The following is a 27,225-nucleotide window of genomic DNA, read 5'->3' as shown; positions in this document are numbered from 1 at the left end:
AACTGCATATTTATGTCATTTTATTCTTCCCTAAATTTAGATTGAGGGAATCTTATAATTATTTTTATTGTTAAAAATTTCCTAAAGGTGTGTATTCTCTAAACATATGCTAAATGTACGAAATCAACAACACATTCTTAGCTACTGACATTGATCTAAAAATAAATCTGAATTTTTCCAAATCTAAAATTATACTTTGCCACGTGAGAAATGTTTACAAATACGCGTACACGAATTGATCTGTATTATTTATATAGATGCTACATACGACGCTTTGAACAATGCTGTTCTAATGTAAATTGTACAGTACTCAGCTACCTTGAACGTTATTATGGTGATTGAGGCTGCTCGTTTTTATTAACTTTATTCAAGATGGCGGAGGCAAAAAATCAGAATCAGGGTCACACGCACTTGTTTCGTAAATACACAAGAAACATATATTGACGCAAGCGTCAAAAATCGGCCGCAAACCAATTAATTGTTCCTTTAATTTTATGAAGCAACTAAAGACTGAAATGGTGATCTGTTTTTAAAATATCTTACATTTATCTGTTAATATATATCCTCGTGACATTAAACGCTTGTGCACGACATTGCATGATTTTCTTAATTATATAATGCATGTTCAGTATTACATGTATATATAGGCAAAGTACCCCTGGTCCTCTGAGTCAACAAACCGTGGGCCTGTATAATTAAGAGGCATTTACATTAAAAGTTTAAAACTAAAGTTTAATGTAATCTACAACTAGATATGCAGTGTAGTTTTAATTTAATTATGAGGGGCTCCTTGCTCTCTCTCTTAGAGGAAAAAACTAAATTCCCTCTAGATCCGCCACTACATTTCTTCTCTTTCAGTTTCTTTGAGTTGTAGCGGGAAAATTCTTGGCACATTGTAAATCGCGCATTATCCTCGTCTGCTATGGCCAAATCTTGTAATATTCTGTAGCTTGCTAGGTCTTTTGATGAATTAACATTTAACCATATTTTTGAAAATTTTTATATATGTACACGTGAACACGTCATTTTAAAATAAATACGTACGACAAATCCTGTTTAAATAGAGAAAGTAAAATTGTGCAATATACATAACGCGGTCTTTGCTTTAGACTATGCCCAACACATGTCCTAATTTTCTCCGCACCTCAAACATGTCCAAGTTTCTCAATCAGGATTGGATGAAATATTTACCTCATTCTCTAAAAAAAACTTAATTTTATGTTTATTGTGCATTCTTGTTAAACATTTAGACACTCTTTTTAATATATTTTTATATTAATGTTAAATATTTTTATTGAAATTGTTTTAATTCCGCAGAAACGCACAGCGACTTCAAACTTTCATATCATATAACCGACCGCCTCCTGGCGGCCGGTAATTATACAGGGCATCCACTGAATGGTCCTGATTATTTACCTCAGAGGAAAGATAAAGTAGGGGAGCGATGTAGAAACAAAACAAGTCTCCCTGTCCAGAATCAATTCAATTTACAATTTTTGAAAAGCACTCCCAGCACTGAATTAATTTTGAAATGTTCGGCCTGCATGAAAAACTATTAATTTCCCAAATGAAAAAAAGGGGGAAACAAAATACTATAACAAACTACTTACAAAACACATGTTTTGAAAGTATTCCGATAGTATAGCAAATCACATGCAAATGAGCTAACAAAACACTATAACAAGTTACTTTGAAAACACTCTAACAAACTACTAACAAAACACTTTAATAAACTACTTACGAAACACTCTAACAAACTACTAACAAAACACTTTAACAAAATACTTACGAAACACTCTAACAAACTACTTACAAATCATAAGTAACAAATCATCAATAAACCACTAAATTTGAATTTTTAAAATTATAATTAGCAAATTCACAAGTCTTTGAAGACATCTAAACACAATCTCATATTGAAACATTCTAAACACCTTGTTTCACAGTATTTTGAATTCCAGGGTTGACATTATTCTTCAATAGACAATAGCACACCATTCCAACATTTAAAAACACCAAGTTGAAAGATATAATTCTCAAGCCATTGGCCACTTCTCCAATCACATACATTTTAACAGAATTTTCAAGTATAATTATAATTCATCATTTAATCCAGTGCTTAAAATGGATATAAGCTGGGTAGTATATGGATTAAAGGTCAATCTTAACATGAACAAAACCCAAATAAAAACAGGCCATATATGTACACATCCACATTCACAGATTGAAGGTTACTGTAGTCCAGCATAAAAGAACTTTATGTCATGCAATAAATACCTCTGTTATATCCAGATTCATCCTGATTATGCTTTTTCCAATCAGGGATCAATATACATAATTTATGTATATATACTTACATGTCCCTTCATCAACCTCTATGTTTCTCTATGACCTAGAGCTGGTGGTTTGAAAATTGGCGCAAAATTAGTAACACAGGATGAAAATAGATAAGTTGTTCTTGGAAAATTTTACTGCTCTTAGATAATTCAAGCCTAAACATGTCTGTTAATCAAATGAAATGCTAACAAAATATAACTTTGATGCAGACAAGTATTATGAAACACTTTCAAAATGCAATTTCATTCTGCAGAGTGTAAAGAAACATTAATAAAACACCAACAATGTAATGAAACATTAACAAAATACCATGCCACTCCATCCTGTAAAGTCTTGCATTGATGTTTCATTAAATGCAACACTTTCAAAACATACTAAGAAAATATAAAAGTATGATTTGTTAGTGTTTTGAAGATATTTTGCAAGTATTTTGTTAGATTTCTTTTTCATTTGGGTTGTTATGGCCTTATGAAAGGTAGAGTACCCCCCCCCCTTGAAAAGTAACGAAAAAAGAAAAAAACTTATGTACCAATCATTTTAATGACATATTCTTTAAAAACAATTCTTTTTTTAAACACCCTTTAGTACATGACATTGTCATCAAAAGAGAGAGAATAGACAGAGAAGAAAGTGGAAAATAGAAATTCATTTGTATAGTATAAGTCTTAAAATGAAACAAAAAATATTAAAATATTATTACAAGCATATGAAATACAGCACATTTTAGTGTATAAGTGAGTGAGACCGCCAAAAATTGCACATGAATAATGCTCATTTTTACATATGACTTAATATTTAACCTTTCACATAACATTTAAATCTAGCACTTTGAGTCCTCCATTCACACAGTTGGACGATATTGTAAACGAAACTTAATATTTTAAACATGATTGCACAAGAATAGCTAGAGATCCATTTGTGAGAAGCACTAATTAATATCCAACTTCCCCTCTCCTTATTATTTGGAGGGGGGGGATTCCCTTATTCCTTTAGTCTCATTTTGAGTATGATATATCACAATAAAACATCACATATTCAGCTTAGAAAGAGAAGCCTTGTTGAGGAATGGTAGCTGCAGCATTGAACTGGTAAGCACCGCCTTCTGAGGTTGTTGGGGCCAAATTCTCATCTTCTTCCTATAAGGAAAAAAAAATCAATCAGAAGTTATAGAGAGTTCCGTCAACTGTTGAATAAGGTTCAAAATAAGACAACTGAAGAGAATATGCAAAGAACTTTTCATCAACTTTGATAGATAATTCAAATCTTTAAAAGAAAAATTGAGTTCACAATATTAAGAGAATCACATATTTACATCCAAACATCTCCCCAACCCTTTCCAAATTAAAAAAAATATATATATAAGAAATAAAAAAAAAATCAAGCCATAAAAATTCAATTGGGCTTGAGTCAGTAGACATACAAAAATAAGTTTATCCCGCTTCAGACAAATTTGTAGATTGCTGATTGGATAAAGGCTGATCACATGACGCCCTGGAATTTTCCGTATTACGTCTTCGTCGATGAGTAATATGAAAATTGGGCTTACGATTCCGTTCGAAGCGTTGTTATTGTAAATAAAAATGGCGGCTAAGAAACAGTTTATGTAGGTAGTTTAGTTAAATTTCTTGTACCGTAATGATTTTATATGTTGATTGTTATTGGATTAAACTTAATATTTTCATAATATGCGCAAATATTTTTTTATATTGAAAAAGGGCCTTCAGCGGGATAAATTCGTAACACTGTCAGTTAGTGACCTAATACGGATTCATACAGGGTGTGAAATGGAAATCCGTATTGGGACTCGGTTTGCCTCGCCCAATACGGATTTCCATTTTCACACCCTGTATGAATCCGTATTAGGTCACTAACTGACTGTGTAACTAATAATACAGAAATGTTCAATAGCTACCTCTCCAGAGAACCACTTCTCGATGAGTTCCAGGGCTGCCTTGTATACATGCTCGTTCTCGTGGTTCTGAAGGTTCTCTATCTTATCTAGGCCTCCTGATTCCTCCACCATCACACAAACTACATCCTGCTGGTTCAACTTCTCAGCAGCCTGTAAAAGTTAAAACATTACCTCAGAGCTTACCATGAAAAGTAACATTTTATTTAAATGCTACAATGACAAAACTCTTTTTCACATTAAATTTTTCAAGAATACAATTTACATTCTGATTTTTTTTTAAGTGCAAGGGTTAAAAAAAGATATTTCATCAAAAAGTGAGATCACAACATCCACTTGTCTAAATCTATGATCCACCCCAGTAGATCCTTACCATCAGTATGTTTGAGAGGGCGTCCAGAATGACCAGTATGACCTTGGCCTCCTTGACTGTGAGGAGGTCACACAGAGGTTTGATGGCTCCCAGCTGTACTAGGTAGGCTATCTGTTCTACTGTCCCACCCGACGTCAGGTTTGTTACCGCCCATACAGCCTCCTTCTGGCTCTTATAATCTCCCTTTAAAAATTAAAAAAAATCATGAAATAAAATCTTTCCCTGTGGTGGAAAAAAAAATGCCCTAATTTTGACAAGAATAAGATTTGTCCTTTATAAAAAGCAGGAACATTTTGTACATTTTAGCTTACCTTATTAAATATTACTGGAGTATCTTTAGATTTTTTTGAGCAGAGAAATTTTTATTTTCCAGATTGAGAAATCTCTTTGGTTACCTTGCTGAGTATTTCGAGGAGTGGGGGCAACAGTTGGTGGTCGATGACTTGCTGAATCTGCTGTGTGTTTCCCGCTGTGATGTTAGAGATAGTCCAGGCTGCCTCTTTTTGGATGTTGATTTTGTGGTGTTTTAGAAGGTTGTGGAATGCTGGGAGGGCACCGTGGTCCAGAATGCACTGTGTCTGGGTGTCGTCACCGGTGACGATGTTTCCTATGGCCCTCAGGGCTGGCGTTATCACAGATACCTCATTGCTGTTTAAAAGTTCTACCAGTCTTGTAACAACATCTGAAAAAGAAATTTTTTTTTTCTCAATAACAATTTCTCAACGTGTAAGTACTACTGTACTCATTAACACCTACCCCCCCCTCAAAAAAAGGTTATGATTGACCAAAATTTTCTGACAAGTTCATTATGACATTGTACTATAACAAAGATTTTAATCCACCCTTTTATATTTGTATGGAACAGAGAGAAGATCACTGTCAAACAAACACATAGTCTTTTACTATTAAAACATGTACTTACTACTGTCTATAACTTCCTGTATTTTGTCGTTGGTTCCGTCCGTTAGATAAGACAGTGCCCAGCAGGTGTCCGTCAGGACCTCTCTGTCACTGTGATGAAGTAACCTCGCCAAGGTCGGCAGAAACTGGCGGACCACCTTGAACTTGGGAGGTGGGTTTTTGTTTCGGCACAGATTTGACAAGGTCCATGTGATATTTCTCAAAAATCCGGCCTAAAATGGAAAAGGTATTGATCGTTAAATTTTTGGTCAGAAACATTTATCACCATGAAAATTTACCGAGAAAAAAAAAATTCAGCAGTATATTGGAAAATGGCAGTGAAGGAAGACTAAATTTAACAAAGTTGCTATATACAGTATTTTTTCTGCATGGGATTAATTTACTTTAGGTTCAATGCATTTTTAACTGAAAATGAAAATAAAAATTTACATTGAACATTGATGTATCAATGGATAAACAGTATTTCTGCAAGACTTACAGGTGTGTCTGTTTCTATCAGTCTTAACAATGGCTCAACAATTCCAGATTCTGTAACAAAGTCTCTCAGGTCAGGACCGTCACCTAAAAAAAGGAACATTTTGTTAATATCAGTACAGTAAAAAAAACTTCCAAGTTAATCACACCTTCTACCTGGAATGCCAACAAATCTCCAACTTTTCACAATAATTGCATGCGCGTCAAATTTTTACCAAATAATAGTTTAAAACACCACAAAATGCATTTGAACAACAGCAAATAATTTAGCAATAAAGTACAAACCGGCAATGTTTCCCAGAGCCCAGACAGCCTGTTCACACACGTTGTGGTGGGGTGAGGAGAGAAGTTTGACAAAGTTTGGTACTGCCCCAGCCTTCACCACACACTTTGTCTGGTCACTGGTCCCCGAGGCAATGTTTGTCAGGGCCCAGGCGGCCTCAAACTGGAGTTCTGGTCTGAAATGAAGCCATCAAAATGTACAGATTAAAGTATTTTATGTAAATATACAGGACTGTATTCAAATAATTGTCTGTGATCATGGGATGGAAAACAATATTTTGCTTGAGCAAGTTTAATAGCTTATGGATGCAAGATAAAGATTTAAGTTTTACAACTCAAACTAAGTAGTGAGACCTCATAATCTGAATTGGAGGGAAATGTGGAAAAAAAAATCTAATTTAAATTTGCGACTGATGTCGAGATTTCAAGGTTGAATTCTTTGTTTTAAAAATTCTGGGACCTCCAACTCGCTGAACATTCATATTGATGACGTTCAAGTTACAATTTTTGTTTGATTAAATTGCATAAATATTACCTATCATTATGACCCAGAAATTGCACCATCTTGGGTATAACTCCCGCCTGAATGATGTCATCAATGGGTGGGTTCCGTTCTTTGGAGAGAAGTTTTCGGGCTGCCTGCGTACATTGCATCTGAGTTTGAGGGGAATTGCTATTTATCCCCGCTATTATCTCTACCAGTGTCAGGCCTGGGCCCTGTAAATAGTAATGGTGTTCATAACATTGTGGAAGTGTACTTCAGTGTCAATCAGTGCAGATACAGTGCTTCAAAAAATTATTAGCAACCCCAGTTCAGATAAAAAACAATTATATCAAACTTGTCATTGTTAACTTTGGATTCAATTATTTAACATGTTTAATGCTGAACATACGAAATCTTTATCTGATTTAATAATATTCAGTTGCTCTCTTTATCAGATTTAATAAAATTCAGTTGCCCATAAACTTTCCTGAAAAAAAAGTCCTACACTTCAGCAATTCAATAAAAGTGCATTATAATTGTTATTGAATAATCTGCATTAATCAGTCACATTATTCTATTAATTACCTTATTGGAGTTATCCTTTAAAGGACTAGTAGCTTCATCTTCGTCCTCGATAGCTACGTTTCTTCTTTTTAGCAGTTGATCGTCTTTCTTTTGTTTTCTAAGCTCCACCGAAACATCTGTTCGTCGTCTCCTCATTTCCTAGAAATTAAGGATTTTTTTTAAGCATGTTTTAAGTTATTAATCGTCTTTCTATTTATTTCTTAACTGCAATTAGGATGGGCAATTTGTCTTTATTTAACTATTCAAAGTAGCTAGACTTAATAGCTCAACTTAGCTAAACAGCTTTATAAAGCTATCCAGAAATATACATATATGCATCCCCCCTTCCTCTCTCTCTCTCTAAAAGTACACTCGCTTAAGTGATTAAAGGTAGATAGGACAAATGAACCCAATTACAACAGGGACTGATTTTGAACATTTTTGAAAACAGAGCAATTAATATTTTTATAGCCTATACATCCCAAATCTCCATCACAAACCCCTCCAAACCCCCTCTTGTGAAAGTAAAGGTACACTTTTGATGTAAAATTAAGTCCCTCCTCTTACCTCAGAAAACCGTATGGTTAAAAATCTCAGCCTTTAAATGCAAATTGTAGGTGCCCAAAAAAGTCACTTGTGTGATAGCCCAGAGGTCACAGAAGGGGGGGGGGATATAGTCAACAATTTCAGATGTATTCTTTTTTTTTACCAATAAGCTACAGATCTGCAGCGGCTATTTTTTATTGAAAATCTAATGTCTTAATAAATTAAGTACGTCAAGTACCAAAATAAATCTATCATTGTAAATACTTACATCAGCATCCCTGCCTTTGTTTTTGTAAGTTTTTATTCGGTTTTCGCTGGCTGGCATTTTTTTCTTTTGAAGTAAACAAACGATGTAAAACTGCTGAAAAAAATTTTAAACAAAAATAATATTAAGCATCAGACCCTACATGTGAAAACACAGGGAATATAAACTTTAGAGCATAGGATATTCACTTTTAAATTTTATATTGGCCTAACGTTACACATCATTCCTCATGAAATAAACATCTAACTATACGTTGACATTTCTTTCCTTTTCTCAAGTGAAGAATTTGATATAAATTCCATCGATTATACTTACTAAAATGTGTCGAAAAACTTTTAGTGGTGAATGTTGCCTTATAACTTCTCTCTTCGAAAGCTTGTCAAAAAATAATTCTTCGAAATTACGGTGATTGTTACGTGGAAAATTTTTGATTGGTTCATTTTCACAATACCTACAACGTGATTGGTTGAATCTATGGTAACAACTCTTTAAAGCATTCGGCACACCTCGGAAGATTTCTTCACAGATGGAATCGACCGAGAAGATCCGAGCGCTCTTCGTTCGGGAAATTCCGTATTTTTATTTCACGGAAACACGCGGGGTACAGCGAGTAAGCTAAAATGATTTTTTGTTATACCTCTTGGTGTTATGAAGGAAAATTCTTTTCATTAGTGCAATTTTGAAGCTGTCAGAATAACAAAACATATGCTGGATGATTCAGTAACTTAATTGTTTACCAAATGGCGGAATTACACGAATTTTAACGAAAGGTCCTCCTGACGGTGTCCATTTAATTCGTATCTTATTTCCTGCGTGTGAATAATAAAGGTTTTACTTTACTGAAAGAAATTGGTTAATTGGATCCGAAAGTTGTTAAAGTTATGAAACTAATTTATTTCAAATTCAAACAAAGCTTTTCATTTTATTGTACACTATTCATATAAATATAAATAATTGTTTTGTTCGAAATATTTTATACGTGTAGCGATTCCATCCCGCACCTGAACATGCGCATAGAGCATAACCATAATAAACAAAAATGTCAGCCGACGAAGATACTGAACTTAGGGATCTTGTTGCCCAGACCTTAGAAGCAAATGGTGTATTGGGGAAAATAAGGGTAAATATAACATTAACAGTTGTACAAAGCAATGCTGTATGAAAATGCATGCATGATAGAAGATTGAGAGAAAACTTAGAATTAAATTAAGATGAGGTGTTTTGAATTTTAAATCCAGGCATGCATGGACAAGAAAGCATGTGTGGAGATTATGTTGGTTCTCATGATTCTTTGATTTTGATATATAAAGAGATAAAAAGAGCGAAAGATAAAAGCTATCGAACAAGAAAAGAAAAAGAAAAAAATTCTAAATTTGTTCAAAAGGTTGCATGGTTGTTAAACTTTTGTCAAAAGGGGGGAGGGGGGGGGGAGATTATAGAAAAAAATTCTCGAGTCAGCTAGGAAAGCTCACATTCTTTAGGTATTCAATGTTTGTTTGTTATTTGTTTGCTTTTTTTTAAAATTATTTATTAAATTGCTGAAATTTCACTTCAAAAGCGAGTTTATTGCCTGTAGAGACAATTTTTTATAAAGGGTTGGGAGGTGGATAAAATATACATATTGGAAACAGAATGTGTCTAGAATTAGGGAGTGAAAGGTAGTTGATGGACCGATGCTGGAAAGTGTAGAAATTATTTCCAAAAGTGCGCAAAAAATCTTGAGCAGTAAATCACACCTTTTTTGCATTAAGGGATCTGTAGCGTTGTGGTCGAAGACTAAAATATAAAACCATAGGCTAATGCTACAGAACTGCAGCTATCACATGCTTAGATATATGGTAGCATAAAGCGACAACTTTTTTTTGAAATGTGGTTTCGACTTATCAGAAGGATGGAATTATAGCAGAAATTCTTTTTTTAGCCATTGAACATGTTGAATGGCAGTAATATGCATCATTTTCTTTAAGAGTATTGATCTATAAAAAGCATTTGATGTCTAATTTTTCAACTTTACAGGCACAGCTTCGAGCCAGTGTGTTCCTTGCATTAGAGGAACAAGAGCAAAATCAGGTTGGTGATGAGAATTAATGTCTTCTTCTTTCTTAAATTCATAATCATATGCCAAGAGGAAATACACATGTATGTATGTAACTGCTAAATATTACAGAATTTTATGGAGGAAAAGTGCTGATGTTTGCATCTTTTTACATCTTTTTTTTATTGATTCAGGACAAACCATTTGCTAATCCTGCATTAAGACAGTTTTTGAGTACAAAAGAAGGTAAAATATTGGTGATAATTATTAAATAATTAATATCATATGTTGAACAAATGACATCTTTAAAATTATATAACCAATAGTAGAGTAATGAACTATTTAAGACATATATATTTTACCCTATCTCGTACAGTGATCATATATCATTTTAGTTTATATTATTACTGAATGTTTATTTTTGTAAGGTCAAGCAGTCACTGGACTGGTCAGAGAATTCCTAGATTTCTTCCAGCTGGACTACACCTTAGCTGTGTTTGAACCAGAAGCTGGCTTGGTGAGTATTGAAAATGAAAACATATTGACCTGCAGATCTGTCAATCTGGACCAAAACTTTGATAAATTAAACCAGTGAATGATGTACATATTAGAAAAAAGTACAAAGTTGTGTGTTTGAATTTGACTGTATCACAGTTTCTTAAATGCACATACAAGTCAATGATTTCTTTGAATATTCAACAGGGACCTAATGATGGAGGCAGGCAGCAGCTAGCAAAGGAATTAAATATTTTAGAGTCGGATGGTCCCCCTAAAGGGCCCCTTCTTGGTGCTCTACTGTCAGGGAATAAACCAACTGCACCCCAGACAAAAGTCTCTGTCTCAGATGTAAGTGCCATAGCTGACTGGGTATTTTTAATAATTTACAGAAAGTTACTTATCTAGTCTGATTTCTGCTTGTTTTTTTATGCTATTTTATTTAGCATATTTTAAAGTTGTTGTTTTTTATTTCAAAGGAACTAACACCTGCCCAAATTGCAGAAGCCAAGCAAAAGTTCAATTATTATGATAAGGTAAATTTTATGTACAATGTTTGCTTTGTACAAAGCAAACTGTCGATCTGTCAAATCTAGTTTATGTCAACTATGACATATATATATATAAGGCAAAAAAAAAATAATTTCTTGGTTCTCAGGCCCTCCCTCATCTCTTCCAAGGGTGCCTCATTGACCCTTTTTATTGCTAAATCAATAAAATATAAACACCAAATCACCTCCCTCATCATTTTTTTGAGGTTTTGTACAATGTAAAAAGCTGCCTCATCATGTTTTGGGGGCAATAAAAAAGAAAAAAAAAATGCCTTCCTCCCTCATCATATTTCTTGAAAAAAGGCCTGATAACCAAGTAATTAACTTTGCATGGCCTAACTATATATAACTATAATTTTCATCGTTGTGAGAAATTTCTTGTTGCATGTATATGCAAACAGATAGTGAGACACATGTAAGGCCACAAATAAATCTATTAAGTCAAGTTTGGATTATTGATAAAAAAAATATATTTTATGTATCAGATGTATAAGTTGAATATGTTTCAATTATTCAAAAGTTAAGGAATTTCCATACCCGCATTACGTCACAAAATTGTAATAATATTTTCCGACCGTGTTGACTCTTTTATTAGAGATCGTTCTTCGTTTCCGGTTTCAATATGGAGCGAAATAAAAAGTGGAGGTTTGTAAAAAGGGCCATAAACGTTAAGTAATCGCCTTAGATAAAGGCAGAAAATCTCGTTTTCCATCGAAATTGGTTCCTATTACGGCCGTACATATAGTTGACCACGATTATAATGTTTAAAGGTTAGAAAGATGCGTTGAACACGTTGTACATCATGTTGCTAGACAAGATGTTACCACGGATAATTTAGACGGTAGAGAATGGAGTATTGGAAGAAGAGTGGTAGAATTGGAGACCCTGGCTGATGGACTTAAAGCATGATATCTTTGCAGTCAGCCATTACATCTCTTAAACTGTGTGGGTGAAAAAAAAACTGGTTTAGCCCAAATTTTACTTGTTAAATGCCAATATCCTGAGTGTGGATTTATAAATGATATACCAACTGGCACTAAACATGCTACAGTAAATGGTGGCCAAGCTTGGGATGTCAAAACAAAGTAAGCTGCAGGTATGTGAATATAATATATCCCTAACTTCATGTATAGTGGAAAAATAATGTAATATGTGAATGGCAATTTCTTCATTTACACGCATGTTTGCCTTTAAGATCTAAATGTTTTTTTGTTTTGTTTTTTTATTTTAGGAATAATTAATGGGGGTTTGGGGGAAACCCACATAAAAATATGCTTGCGGAATTAAAAATCTCAAACATAACACAAAAAAGTTGTTAATTTAAGGAATGTCTTTTATTTTTGTGTGAGTTATTGGTGTGTGAATCACACAGACTTGTCACGTATAGGCATATTTCATGAAGCGCGCTAGCGCTTCATGAAAAATATGCCTACATGCAAGTCTGTGTGATTCACACACCAATAATTCACACTAAACTGAAAAACATTCCTTATATTTACATTTTACATGTTTGGAAGCAACTAAAATATGCTAAGTATTTGAATTTCTCGCTGCCCTATATATCGTTGCATTTTTTCTAACATCGCTGCTGCCTCATTGTCATGTCACGTTAACTCACGTTTCTCCGTGTATATTTCTATGCGTGAGTATCCACGAAAATGGTTTTCAAATCAATTTCACAGTTAGCTTACTAGAAAAACACAGCGAATGTAAATATTTAACTTTGATGATCAGATTGTGTGTAATTGTTGATCTGTTGTTGTCAAACATTTCTAGAATTTGAAATATTGGATGTGCCCCTCTGTGTATAAGTCTCATTATATAATGAACTCAAATACATATTTCAAATTTACATTTTTAAATAAAATTTTATTAAAGCTGAACAGGAAGTGCACCATGTCTACTAGCTGGGCGATTCACTCAAAAGCATGATATTACTGATCACTGCTGATATTGTTGACATTAATCAAATGATACATGCATTTTCCCATTTTCTCTTTTTTGCCTTTTTTGAACAGGTGAAACCTACCAATCAAAGATTGCTTTTCAAGATCATGCTGATCTCCAGGACATTGTTTTGAAGCAAGACAAAGTTTCTCCAGATCGTAGTCCACAATGATAATTTTTCACTTTTGGCTAGGTAAGTTTACTATTTTTTTCAGCTTGCAAATAGTTTCTTATTTGTTGGTATATGTAAATTTACATTTTTGCATTGTAAGTTCTAATTGTCTAACTTATAATTGTAGCCAGAACACCAGATATTCTACAGATTGCTGCGGTATCAGGGAATGAAGAGATGAATGTCTATATGCGACCAACAACTCAGATTTGTCTTGAAGCTTCTGCGGCCACTCGGCTGACATACATTGGTGGAGTACTAAAACATAAAGGACAAACAGTTACATCAGTCCCTCCAGAGGATGGTCTTAGATATTTCCTTGAGTTTTTAAAGAAATTTTTCAAGCCCATTTTGGTTGGCCACAATGTGCAGAATTTTGATGTCCCAGTCCTGGTGAATCAGCTGGCAAAATATGGTTTATTGGAACATTTCAAAGAAAATGTTTCTGGATTTCTTGATAGAATGGAACTTGCAAAAAAAAAATCCGGAAAAAAGGGATTGATGTAGAGAACTATAAGCAAGAGATTTTAGTGAAATCACATCTTAAGATGCACACAATCACTTAAGCAACTCTACGAGAAAAAAAATATCTGATATGTCATCTTCAAATGATGTGTTCGCTCTGTCATACTATGCATGCAAATCATCATTAGACACCTCAGTGAAGTCTAAAGTTATTTCATCCCTGCCAAACATATTGAAGAATCTTGTTGATTGTTCCCTTAGTCTGTCTAGTATCAAAGCTGAGATGAATTCACAAACGTGACCCATACAATGGAATCTGGAATGTGTTCTGTGAACGTGCAGATGAAACAAAGATCCTGAGAGTATCAAAATCCAAAAATGTTATTGACAAAGTTGTGGCTTATTTGAATGCACCATGAGAACATTTACAAATGTGTAGTATGTATTTACTATTGATGTGAATTTTAGAGATATCCCAGGTCCAGATATTGAGGGTAAAAAACATGAAAAAATACCAGCAAGTGGTTGGGTCTTCCAACTTTTTCTCTCAAAAATTCTTATTTGCTGAAAGGTTAAAGATCAAGGTCATTTGGGTCACTCTATAGATGTGCCTCCTCATGTTTCACACTTCTTTAGTACATATAATGGATATCAAAAGAAAAGTTTCATGCGGGTAATTTTGCATTTTTTCTTTGTGTTTGAGAAAAAAATGGGGGGGGGGGGTTAAACAGCAGCCTGCACTGACTTTATCAATATGGAAAGGTATACATTTTTTTATGTTTATCAATTTGTTAGATGTTTATTTACTTACTTTAAAAAGAATTATTAGGTTTAAACCCATATTTTTCTTATTTTACCTGAACTTGCTGATAATTTTACATTTTTTTTCAACTTTAGCGGAACAACATAAATGCTTTCTTTTTCATTTAAACATGTATATGTGACTGTATTGTTAAAAAAATTGTGTAAAAATATTATTTCAGTTTATCTATTGTATTTAAGAGCTACTTTCTAGCCAATTAATTAGCAACCAACATAAAAAGTACCTCAGCATGAATTTTAATAAATTTGAAAAACAGATATATCTTGACCTCATTGATATACTTATTTAATGTGGCAATGTGCTAGTTTTATTTGTTTTTTGTGTTGCTTAGATATCCTACTTTTAGTATGCAAAACAAATTTGGAATTAAACCCATATAACTCTGAGTATGGAAAGACCTTAAGAGTTCTTATAGATAATTATATATGTAAGACTCCAAGGTCCGATGGTGACGCCAAAGTCCGATGGTCTCGCCAAACCCCGATGGTCTGCGCCAATCCCCGATGGCACGCGGTCTTTACGGGCGCCAAAGTCCGATTGTCAAGCGAAAGTCCGATGGCTCGTTTCCTATGGGACGCGCGACGCTAAAGTGCGATGGTATGACACGCCAAAGTCCGATGGTGCGGAGGAACAATCAACATTTATGACGTCACAATAGTCTGACGTCATGACGTTGTTCTGCTTTCAAAACCCATTGATTCAGTATTCGTCTCACATACATTTTAACTTATTTTTCTTATTGTTTTCGCCTACCAGAGCTATTAAGGTTAGTTCTTGTAGACTATTCGACTGATAAGGGTTAGTTCTTGAACACCAATGTGTATCACCGAGAGATTTTACGGTTAGTCATCGCACACTATATTGGACTAATTTAGGTCAGTCCTGCACCCATTCTAGTTATCTAGCTTATAGTTTTAACACATTTTTCGACTGATAAGTGTTAGTCTCGCACCTATATCTTAAAGATTAGGGTTAGTCTTTGCATTCAATATTTATTTGCAATTTATTTTAAACAAATCGGGCTTTGCATGGCACGGCATTGCATTTTTGCGCAGCAGTACTATGACGTCACAAACGTTAATTGTTTTCCGCACCATCAGACTTTGGCGTGTCAAACCATAGGGGTTTGGTGCAGACCATCGGGGTTTGGCGAAGACCATCGCACTTTGGAGTCCCATCGCACTTTGGAGTCCTACATATATGACTTGGATTTACTGGGTATTCTCTTAACCACATCTTTTTTTTCAGAATCACAGTGGAGATATAGATAAAAATGAATTAAGGGATCTTTTTATTGATATTTGTCCTGGATTTAATAGGTAAGTAAAATGTGTGCAGGGATTTTAAATTTTTTTTAAAAGTTAAAGAAATTACATTTCCTGCCTAATAATGTATTTATTCCATTCAAAACGAAGCATAATGGTACTTAAAGTACAACTGAGTGTGGACAGATTTTGATACCATTTTATGATTTTCTGAATATTCCTCTAGGAATATGATAGAGAGATATGTAAATGAGGAATTTAAGGCAGCAGACACAGACTTCAGCAGCTGTAAGTAGACCCCCCCAAAAAAAAAATACAAACAAACAAATAAATTCATATAGTGCTGTAAAAAAAAAAATTAGGTAACAAAACTACAATTTCATTGCATAAATTTTCTACAGCTAAATTGGGTGCCTCACGTAAGTAAACTGCTGTTGAAAAAAGGATAGATATACATGTATGTGAAGTAGTTTTTGTGATATAAATGAAAAAAAAAAACTGGTAGTAAAATTCACATTGTGTGTCTGTTTTGTGTATACTAAAGCAATATACATGTAGATCATAAAATGACATGAAACCCAGCTCTTAGCTAGGACTGCTTGGTATATTTCCCCATTTTGTACTGCTGTTGATGTAATGTAGATGCATGTCAAATCAATTTATTTTATGAGACAAAATAAATGTAGTTTATGCGAAGTTGTTTAAAATGATTTTTAGTATCCCAAAGATGTTTTTAGAGTGCACAGATATTGTTCAAGACTTTAGATTTAGATTACCACTTTGTTGCTTTAAAACCAAATCCTGCTGTTTATATGTCTTCTCTTCTGTATTTTCTAACTATTCAGCTACCTGTGAAATCCAGTAAATCCTTGATTTAAATTAGAAGTGTTTTAAAAAAAAAGTATTACTGCAGAAGTGCTTTCTTCAAGATGTTTCTTTGAAGCAAAGATGATGAATTTGGTTTGATGTTAAAAAAGCATATTTCCATGCAAGTTCTTTATTTGTTTGAGAGGGAGTGGATAAACTGTTTTTTATTGACAAATAAAGAGAGGCAACAAATTCTAGTCAGACAATAATTTAAAAATTTGATAACTTTGTAACGTTTTACATTTGTATATTAATTTTGGTGTTACAGGTATAAACTTTGAGGAGTTCCTGGGGATGTACAAGAGATTGTTTATACAGTGTAGGACGGTGGTCTCAGGAGAAGTATCAGGATTGGTTAATTCTCACAAGGTAAATATTAATAGAAAAAAACATATCGACAATATCGAGATATATAACAGTGTATACATGTTCATAATCTCAAAGATTTGTAATGTTTTAGTAGAAGAAACATGCCACAAAGCCTTGACTTTGTGAGGATGCAATTGTAATATTGTGAAACTCTACTCTCAAAATTTTGGTAAAAATCTAAACTGTAAAAGTATTTTTTAATTATTTCTTTTAAGAAAGTATATAAGAACTGATATGATTCTCTACTTGAATAATTATGCAAATGTTTAAAGCCATATATGGCGTATGTACAATGAAAATTATAAGACTAAAATTATATTAAGAACGTATCATTTGTTTTATTACTTTATATAAAGATAGAACTTTTCCGTAAATTACAAAATCTAAGTCAAATTCCTTATAAAGATATCACAATTTAATTTGGATTATTGGAATTTTCTCTGACTTGGAAGAAAATACAAAAGATTTAAATAACACATTACAGAGATGATAAAATCGTATTATTAGTTGAAAAGAGGTGTTCTCCTTGTTCAGAATTGTATGAAAAGTTTTAATTTAAATGTATTAACTATATTTCTTTACTTAATTTTGTATTTTTCAAAAATATATTTTTCGATCAGTTATGCCATATATGGCTTTAATTTTATGATGTATGCTGAAAAAAAGTTAAAACTTCTATTTAAAATAAAAAATTAAGCATTTAATTACTTGAAATTTTTTTTTTCCATATTCATATAAAGGTTAATAAATATATAATTCTCTTCCAGACAAATGAGAGAAAGGAATTTGTGGAAGCTAAGAATCAACGAAACCTGCAGTCCAGTTTGAACGATCAAAGGAAGAAACCAAATGCAGAGGTGGATCTATTAGGTGGTAGCGATGTGGAGATTGACGATCCATTTTTTGACGACCCTGTCCCTCACAGCCCCGGGCTGAAAGGACTAGGAACGTAAGTTATCTCCCTTTGTCTCCAGCTTCATGAACTGCTTTTGAATTAATCCTTTCTTCTTAAAAACATCTTGCAGAAGAATACATGTATACTTCAAAGAATATGCTATGCAGAAAAGTGTAAACACAGCTTTTCCAGTATATATTTCAAATTTGTGCACATGAATACAGTTTGTAGAAGTGATTGTTTATTTGAGATTGTGTATCTTGCACATATTTTTGTCTTAAACAAAAGTTTGTTTTTCCAATATACTGTACCAATGCTGATGTAAAATACATATAATGTTCATCTGCTTGTACATGTACACATTTATCATTGATCTGGTATAAAAAAAAAATGCCACACACATACATACATGTATTGCTATATAAAGTATCATTTTCTCTTTGAAATTTTATAGATCAAATAATCTTCAGAGCATTATAACCTGCAGCTTATATTACTTACAAATTATGATTCTCTATTATAATACTCTGTGTAGCAAGTTTCAACACTCCATGATTATTTTTTTAATATTTGAAATCTACTATTTTTATTTTAATTATTTAACCCATTTTCTCTCATTTAACCCAATACATGTACAGTATATACTGATTTGATTGGACATTATAAATAGTATGGCTGAGGCTACCGTCGACACTCGCAGAGGCATGGGCACCAGGCCGTCCCAAATACCAGTGTATTCACCCCTCCGAAGGTTTGATTTTGTACTGTGGTATGCGTGATTATTAATTCCTTGACCGGCCGAGAAGTTCGGTCAAACTCTGAACTAATCTTTCCATTTTTTTTTCCTCTACGTGTAGCAAAATATTTCTCATTAACTTTCATGCATTAGCACAAAAGTCAACCATAGATGGCTATTTATAAAGATCATGTACATTAATTATTGCTGTAAAGTGCACATGTATGTATACACTCAAGTGTGGTATAATCATTTGTCTTGACTGCATGCACATTTCACGAGACTGTCAAATGCACTGAACGTATGCAGTGCTCTTGACATCAGTGTAAACTGATAATCAACCACAGGCATGCACAACACTGAACATACACTGTAATTCTTGTAGCCGATGTCAATACATGTGTTTATATCTGTAATAGCAAAATGATATGAAAATTGTACTTTTGTTGCTATATAAACATGATACATTACAAATAGCACATGTTCTAAGAAAAGTTCATTACTTGCCTTCTGTAAATAAAATCTTTTTAAGTAAAATTAATAAGGGTAAAGGAGTAAGGTGAATGGGAATTAAGTAGGGAGCAGTAGATTGTATGCTTAAAAAATGGCTGGTGAGGGCAAAGAAGTATGCATATAATTTTATGTGAAATGGTGATTTCTTTTTCAAGAAAATGACAAAAAGATCTGTTTTACCCATATGTACATCAAATACCAGTCTCATCATAATTTGTATTTTTTAAGGCTTTAATTCAAATTTGGAGTATAGTGTTTTGATCACACTGTCAGAGAATTTCACTGAACTTCATCAGGCACTATCTAACATGTGTGCTTTATAGCCAGTCTGTTTCCAGTCAGCATTGTAGCACCAGAGTTATCCCCCCTTAGTGTGTAAACATCTTTTTTTTCTTTCTTAAATTTAGTCCATGTTTGCATACAGTGTATATAGGTTTGCAGTGTTTTTAGCTCTACTGGTCAGAGACCAGAAGAGCTTATGCGATAGTAATGCGTCCGTCGTCCGTCCGTCTGTCTGTAAACAATTTTTCAAAATGCTACTCCTCCTACAGTTTTGGTCTGATTTCAATATAACTTGGCACACAAGTAGACTACACTAAGATACATAATTCTGTGCATCGGTTTTTGATTTCGATGAACGGTGTTGCCGTGGTTACTAAAAATAGAAATTTCTGTGAAATTCTTTCAAAATGCTACTCCTCCTACAGTTTTGGTCTGATTTCAATCAAATTTGATACGGTAGTTCCAAAAATACATATTTTGATGCTAAGTTTGGTTCTCTATAACTTGGCACAAAAGTAGACTACACTAAGATACATAATTCTTTGCATCGGTTTTTGATTTCGATGAACGGTGTTGCCGTGGTTACTAAAAATAGAAATTTCTTTGAAATTATTTCAAAATGCTACTCCTCCTACAGTTTTGGTCCAATTTCAATATTACTTGGCACACAAGTAGACTACACTAAAATACATAATTCTGTGCATCGGTTTTTGATTTCGATGAACGGTGTTGCCGTGGTTACTAAAAATAGAAATTTCTGTGAAATTCTTTCAAAATGCTACTCCTCCTACAGATTTGGTCCGATTTCAGTAGAACTTGGCACACAAGTAGACTACACTAAGATACATAATTCTGTGCATCGGTTTTTGATTTCGATAAACGGTGTTGCCGTGGTTACTAAAAATAGAAATTTCTGTGAAATTCTTTCAAAAGGCTACTCCTCCTACAGTTTTGGTCCAATTTCATTATAACTTGGCACAAAAGTAGACTACACTAAAATACATAATTCTGTGCTTCAGTTTTTTGATTTCGATGAACGGTGTTGCCTTGGTTACTAAAAATAGAAATTTCTTTGAAATTCTTTCAAAATGCTACTCCTCCTACAGATTTGGTCCGATTTCAGTATAACTTGGCATACAAGTAGACTACACTAAGATACATAATTCTGTGCATCGGTTTTTGATTTCGATAAACGGTGTTGCCATGGTTACTAAAAATAGAAATTTCTGTGAAATTCTTTCAAAATGCTACTCCTCCTACAGATTTGGTCTGATTTCAGTATAACTTGGCACACAAGTAGACTACACTAAGATACATAATTCTGTGCATCGGTTTTTGATTTCGATGAACGGTGTTGCCGTGGTTACTAAAAATAGAAATTTCTATGAAATTCTTTCAAAATGCTACTCCTCCTACAGTTTTGGTCCAATTTCATTATAACTTGGCACAAAAGTAGACTACACTAAAATACATAATTCTGTGCTTCAGTTTTTTGATTTTGAGAAAAAAAAGTGTGAATTTATTTTATTGAATTTCGATGAACGGTGTTGCCTTGGTTACTAAAAATTAAAATTTCTTTGAAATTCTTTCAAAATGCTACTCCTCCTACAGATTTGGTCCGATTTCAGTATAACTTGGCATACAAGTAGACTACACTAAGATACATAATTCTGTGCATCGGTTTTTGATTTCGATAAACGGTGTTGCCATGGTTACTAAAAATAGAAATTTCTGTGAAATTCTTTCAAAATGCTACTCCTCCTACAGTTTTGGACTGATTTTGATATAACTTGGCATACAAGTAGACTACACTAAGATACATAATTCTGTGCATCGGTTTTTGATTTCAATGAACAATGTTGCCATGGTTACTAAAACTAGAAATTTCTGTGAAATTCTTTCAAAATGCTACTCCTCCTGCAGTTTTGGTCTGATTTCAGTATAACTTGGCACACAAGTAGACTATACTAAGATACATAATTCTGTGCATTGGTTTTTATTTTGATGAGTGGCAAGGATCATTTTTCTATTTATTGGGCTTCTTGTTTTGGAACATTATGCTGATTTAAAGTCTCAAGTCCCAACTGCTACTTTTCTCTTCCTTTGTTTTAAGTATAAACCAGTAGAGCTACAGTCTCGAGAGAGACTTCTGGTTTGAACCTGTAATTAGTTTTTTCCCATTAAATTTTAAGAAAGAGAAGTTCAAAATTGATCAGTATTGCCAGATGATTGTTTCAGAGTAAATTTCTTGAGTTGTGAATTCTTAGGAGCAAGATTTTTTTAAATCAGACATGTTTGCTTCTATGAGAACAATATTATTTATATTGCATGAAAATTAAGCGCATGATTACATAAAGAACAATAGAGCATGATCGAGTCTTAGCATGTTTTAAGTCCACTAAAAATTAAGATTAGAGTATACACTATATAGTGAGTAGAAGATCTAAGCTATTTAAATAAAAAAAATTGTAAACAATGTCTGCTAGTGGTTTATATGGTTAAAATTTACATGTACTGATAGCATTATTGAATGCAATTTGAAAAAAAAGTGAGATGGATTTATTATGAAATTTTTTAGTTTGATTTTCCTCGTCATTTTACTTTTCAAAGGCTTCGTTTTTTCAAACTAATTTCAGATTTTCTAATTTTTTTAGTATTGTATTGTGCGTTGTGCATCCATGTTCATTTTCAGATTACTTAAGTCACGTGAGCTTTTCTGATCAGATTGTGTTTAGTGTCTGTCTATTGTATTGTGACTGTCAGACAAGATCACTCACTAATGGCCAGATAGCTCAGTCAGTATACTCCCACTTATTGATTCAGGGGGTCTGGGTTCAAATCCTGGTCTGGTCCACCACATTTTCTCCTCGCCATGTTTTTGCTATGTCCATGCCTTGGAGTGAGGTGAAAAAAGACCTGCTGAGGAGGACCCTTGATTGGTGTCATGGGAGGGGGGGAGGTACTTTTAAGGAGGGAGTAATGTTACCATCAGACAGGTTTAGATTATCACTAGCCAGATAGTTCAGTATGCAGAGCACCTGACCAGTGATTCAGGAAGTCTGAATCACTGTCTGGTTTGTCACATTTCCCCCCTTTTTGTTGACTGTGCACTTACTGTTAACTATATATTTTCAACTTCTTCAGAACCACTGATTAGATTTATTTTTCAATCAAGGCTCAAGGGCTACTGTTAGACCAGAAAATGGGTCATATAACAACATTAAGTTACAAAGGAATAAATAAAATTTGAAAGCTGATGACTGAAATAAGGAGTTTCATTTTATCTAAATGTAAACATTTATCAGGGAAAGAGAATGGCAATTCTGGTGAGCATTGTAGTCCATGGGCTTCTTGTTTTTGAAGAATTATGACGATATTCATAACAGCAAGTGTGTTTTGCTAAGGATTTCTTTAGGAATTCCCAATGTCATACATGTATTCCAATATTATCATGACTATTAATGATGCATGTATTGAAACAGTATTTTAATCTTTCAATTTCTTTTTCCATTTACAGTGCCAACAGCAGTGTTAGCAGTGACAGTGGAAAAGACGGAAAACCCTCCTTAAATGGGTCAGGTCAAGGTCACAGCGTCCAGTCCTCTCTCTCAGGCCTTCCAAATCTCACTCCCTCCAAAACACGCAAAGCATGTGAGTACTTATGTAGACAAAGTAATCTCACATACACTATGATCAAAACTCAAACACCGCATGCATGTTTATCTCTTTCAATTCTTTTGCATATTATTTGATTTATTTATTAATAACTGATCTATCCATGTTCTTCCATACTAATCAGTATTTCTTTGTGCAGATTGATTAGAGAGTTAGAATTTTCAAAAAAAAAAATTGCAGTCAAAAAGTGGTTTTGATTTTTAAAAATAAAATAAAAATTTGCCAGGAAAAAAATTAAATACTTATAGATTGAAAGTTAAGTAATTTTACAGATAGGATATATTCCAATCCATTTATTGGTATGTACATATTTTCAGGGAGTAAAATGTATTAGTATTTTAAACTGGTGATTGTACAGTTTGAAAATGAAAATTTGAATAAATGTTTCACTAGTCTGAGAAAAGTACATGTGTGATGTTGGATATTTTTCTTTTTCTCTAGCATCATTGACATTAACATATTATGTTTTCCTGTTACTTGATGTTGAAAGTATATTTATATCATATCAAAAATTACCATGTGATGCACTTGGGCTGTTAACTTTTTTCCTTGCAAAGTTTTAATCATGGTTGGGATGTGTAATACTTGTGCTTATGTATCCAGGTGGCTTTCGACATAGATTGTAGAATATCCGATACAGTTACATCTTTATGTATTTCATTTTATGATCATAGTAATAGTAATTGGAAACATCACTGGATTGAAAAGTTTTAAATCCTAGTTGGGAATAATTTGTACAGTATTTAAAATTTATGAATGATTTATGTTTTGTTTCAGTGGAAAGCGAGGAAGAGAATTTACGAGCTATGGACAGAGGCATGGCAGACTTAGGTTTGGACATGGGTGGTGCGTGTTGCTAACTTCACTTTGCACAATTTAATTTACATATCAGAGTATATATACAAACAACTCTAGATTTATTTTGTACTTTCAAATTGTCCAGTCCAAACATGATTTAAAGGTGAACAGAATGTTTGTTATATTAGGAAGCAAAGAATATTTTTACTCTGTATAACATGTATTAAGCAGACGGTTGGTTTGTTTAACCAGTGTGATTGCACATCTTTTGACACTTTTTCACGTCCTCTTACTTGTACCAATGTTTCCTATAACAAAAAAAAATCCAATTTTTGTAATGCAGTTAAACCAAAGACATATCCATTATTTGACATTTCACCATCCTGATTAATGATATATGCTGCACATGAGTATCACTTAATTCAGATTTATCTTTCTTGAAGCCCATTATTTCTGGTTTGTTGTGAAAGACAGTCTTTGTTCATTTTATTTCACTGACTTTTATTTTATCTTTTATTTTCAGACTTCGATTATGATGATGACTTCCAAAGCTCAGGGTAATTGTTATGTTATAAAGTTATTATTTTCATTGCAAATGGCCATATCACGTTGAATGTGTACACATATAAAATACTATAGGAGTATTTTTTTCCATGTGGTATTAATTTATGCTATGTACGAGTTGACAAATATCCTCCCAACTTAATACAAATATAAGGCAAATATATAATGAGAGTCTTCAGATCTACCAGCAGATTGTACAGAAATAAAAGTTCCGCATGATTATGACCCCATGGAGAAAAGTAAATCTACAGTAACTCAATATTCATTTGTTAAATTGAGTGAAAAAAATACATGATTCAATAATTCACCATTAAGTATAGAAATAATTGGAGATTTTGCCTAAACGTCTCATGTTGAAAGGAAAATATCTGTTGAGTACTATACGTTTTTTTATTGACAGGCACAGTTTAACAAAGAGTCCACACACCATAAGTAAATCGGAACAACGATCAGAACAGAACGGCAGTATAGCCGAGGAAATAGAGGAAGAAATCGATGACATTTCTATCGAGGCCGATGACATTTTACGCAGTGAACGAAGTGGGGTAGGTTTTCGCAGATTAATGCAATTAAAGACAGTAATTCTTATAGTCTAGCCAAAATAATATTTTTGTTAATGAATACCAGGTAGTTGTCTTTGAACATAGGTAGAAATTGTTGTTCTTACTTCATGTTACTGGTATTTCTTTCTGCAAAAATGCGAAATAAGGAAATGTATTATATGCATGCTCATTATCACAGAACAATTATGTACCATGACTTCAGAGTAAAAAGCTGAAAAAAATTTCATTAATTTTCTTTCTGTTTGTAGTTTGATGACATGACAACGGACAGAACAATCTCTCAACAAGATGGTTTCGATTACGTCGAAGATCTGCAGTCACCGCGGTGAAGAGTAGAGGAAAGGCAGCACCAATTGTGATATTATCGGACTTATTTATCTAGTCTAGCTCCTTAATCACAATTTAGTAAAATCTCGCCCAAAGGAAGCGGTCATTTGAATACAAGAATTATGGAATTGCCTTCAAGTGAGGGAGAAAGCAAAATGGGAGAATTTAGTTGCCAAACTCATTTACGACCTTTTGGTCTTTTCAAGGACGAATCTTGGTGCGTGATCAACCAATACGTTTACAAGTCTACATCAATTTCCTGCCATAAAATCATTGATAGCTTTAATATGATATTTAAACTACTCTTATTTTTAGTCATTTTTTAATTCCTGAATATTAAAGTAGATATTCATCAAAGCTATTGAATTGTTTATGGATATAACTTACTAAATATGTTTGCATTTGTGGTTATGTCATTGCAATATAGTGTGGTATATCAATATTTATGTATGTTGAGAAAGCTTTTACAATTGTATTTGTCTGTTCATGTCTAATATGAAAAAAAAAACTCTCTCTTGCAATTTTAGTTTTTATGTGCTCTTGGAATTCACCATCTTAAAATTTGCCGCCGTTGTTAAGTGTTCTCAAAAAATGTGCCCCAAACTGCCATGTTCATTACTTTTTATCTTCTTTTTCAAAGCATTTACATTGCATAAAATAACTCTTTTGATATCTGAAGAAGTTGAAATTTCATTATATGCATATTCAGGTCTGTATGAATGTGTATCCATTCATTTCTAAATCCTGGGTACAAATAAGAATCTCAGAGATAAAAATTTTTAAAAACTTTATAACAATAATGATCTGAAATATTCTCAAAAATATTATTTCGCACTTTTGCGCACAATTTCTTCAACGTTTATCAATCTGAGATGAAACATGTTGAAATTTATTAGTAGCAATGCATTTGTTAATTATGCAACTTGTCTTTGTTAATTGATATCAGTGTTTGTCTGCATTTTTATGTATTTTGTCTTCGTTTTTACAATTATTACTTTGATGAGGCATAGATAGTTGATTTGTTGGTTTAATTTTCCTTGAGACAACTCATTTCTCAAATTCAGTTTTTCTTTAAATAGCAATAAACCATTAACAATGATAAAAGCGGCCAGTGTTGCATTGTCCTGGTACAAGGGCACCAAATGGAAAAGAATCAAAGATACATATATCTATTTTGTATGTAGTGAGTGTATTTATCAAGTGAAAGTTGTCAACCTTCTCTCATGGAAAAATATATGTGTATGGATATAAATGTGTACTAACCATGTACAGTAAAACACACTTATAGCAAAAAGCCAGGATGAACAACTTTCATTCATTATGAACATAATTTGTTTTATCCCGTAAGTTTTTAGCTCACCTGAGCCGAAGGCTCAAGTGTGCTTTTCTGATCAAAATTTGTCCGTCGTCTGTCGTTGTCGTAAACTTTTCACATTTTCATCTTCTTCTCAAGAACCACTGGGCCGATTTCAACCAAACTTGGCACAAAGTATCCTTGGGTGAAGGGGATTCAAGTTTGTACAAATGAAGGGCCACGCCCTTTTCCAAGGGGAGATAATCATAAATTTGTTAAAAATTAATAGCAAAAAATCTTCTTCTCCAGAACCGATGGGCCAGGAAAGATGAAACTCATGTGGAATCATCCTCAGGTAGTGTAGATTCAAGTTTGTTCAAATCATGACCCCTGGGGCAAGTGGGGGGCCAAAATGGCCAACCCAAGTTTTACAT

At 33.4% G+C, this 27,225-nt stretch overlaps 3 protein-coding genes across 7 annotated transcripts; 2 read left to right on the top strand and 1 right to left on the bottom strand.

Annotated features, from left to right (window-relative positions):
• Positions 1 to 3,292: 3,292 nt before the first annotated feature.
• Positions 3,293 to 8,574, bottom strand: LOC134253078 (importin subunit alpha-1-like). The gene is made up of 11 exons (XM_062735594.1): positions 8,471 to 8,574; positions 8,159 to 8,251; positions 7,366 to 7,503; positions 6,832 to 7,013; positions 6,300 to 6,472; positions 6,019 to 6,101; positions 5,542 to 5,752; positions 5,015 to 5,301; positions 4,620 to 4,802; positions 4,250 to 4,399; positions 3,293 to 3,473 (listed from the first exon to the last, which is right to left on the bottom strand). The coding sequence occupies exons 2-11, from the start codon at positions 8,213 to 8,215 to the stop codon at positions 3,378 to 3,380; spliced, it is 1,560 nt and encodes a 519-aa protein (XP_062591578.1). The 5' UTR covers positions 8,216 to 8,251; positions 8,471 to 8,574; the 3' UTR covers positions 3,293 to 3,377.
• Positions 8,575 to 9,126: 552 nt separating this feature from the next.
• LOC134253077 (centrosomal protein 43-like) lies at positions 9,127 to 26,845 on the top strand. 4 transcript variants are annotated; one of them, XM_062735590.1, is made up of 17 exons: positions 9,127 to 9,275; positions 10,172 to 10,225; positions 10,385 to 10,436; positions 10,619 to 10,707; positions 10,893 to 11,036; positions 11,165 to 11,221; positions 15,892 to 15,962; positions 16,135 to 16,196; positions 16,310 to 16,327; positions 17,044 to 17,144; positions 17,912 to 18,093; positions 18,710 to 18,790; positions 23,088 to 23,221; positions 24,023 to 24,091; positions 24,567 to 24,600; positions 25,008 to 25,152; positions 25,419 to 26,845. In XM_062735590.1, the coding sequence occupies exons 1-17, from the start codon at positions 9,195 to 9,197 to the stop codon at positions 25,497 to 25,499; spliced, it is 1,455 nt and encodes a 484-aa protein (XP_062591574.1). In that variant the 5' UTR covers positions 9,127 to 9,194; the 3' UTR covers positions 25,500 to 26,845. The 4 variants fall into 4 exon arrangements, with proteins under 4 accessions (XP_062591574.1, XP_062591575.1, XP_062591576.1 ...); XM_062735591.1 differs by lacking the exon at positions 16,310 to 16,327; XM_062735592.1 differs by lacking the exon at positions 18,710 to 18,790.
• Positions 11,837 to 15,048, top strand: LOC134253076 (uncharacterized). Of its 2 annotated transcripts, none has more exons than XM_062735588.1 (3): positions 11,837 to 12,321; positions 13,255 to 13,376; positions 13,483 to 15,048. In XM_062735588.1, exons 2-3 carry the CDS (start codon positions 13,352 to 13,354, stop codon positions 13,860 to 13,862), a joined length of 405 nt encoding a protein of 134 aa, XP_062591572.1. In that variant the 5' UTR covers positions 11,837 to 12,321; positions 13,255 to 13,351; the 3' UTR covers positions 13,863 to 15,048. The 2 variants fall into 2 exon arrangements, with proteins under 2 accessions (XP_062591572.1, XP_062591571.1); XM_062735587.1 differs by having other exon boundaries at positions 11,838 to 12,332.
• Positions 26,846 to 27,225: the final 380 nt, after the last annotated feature.

This window comes from Saccostrea cucullata, unplaced genomic scaffold (genome assembly GCF_032062105.1).
Source record: "Saccostrea cucullata isolate Sc308-1 unplaced genomic scaffold, CSIRO_AGI_Scuc_v1 ctg7391, whole genome shotgun sequence".
Classification (NCBI taxonomy): Eukaryota; Metazoa; Mollusca; class Bivalvia; order Ostreida; family Ostreidae; genus Saccostrea; species Saccostrea cuccullata.
Note: the sequence above shows the minus strand (reverse complement) of the source record. Positions and strands in the feature narration are given on the sequence as shown.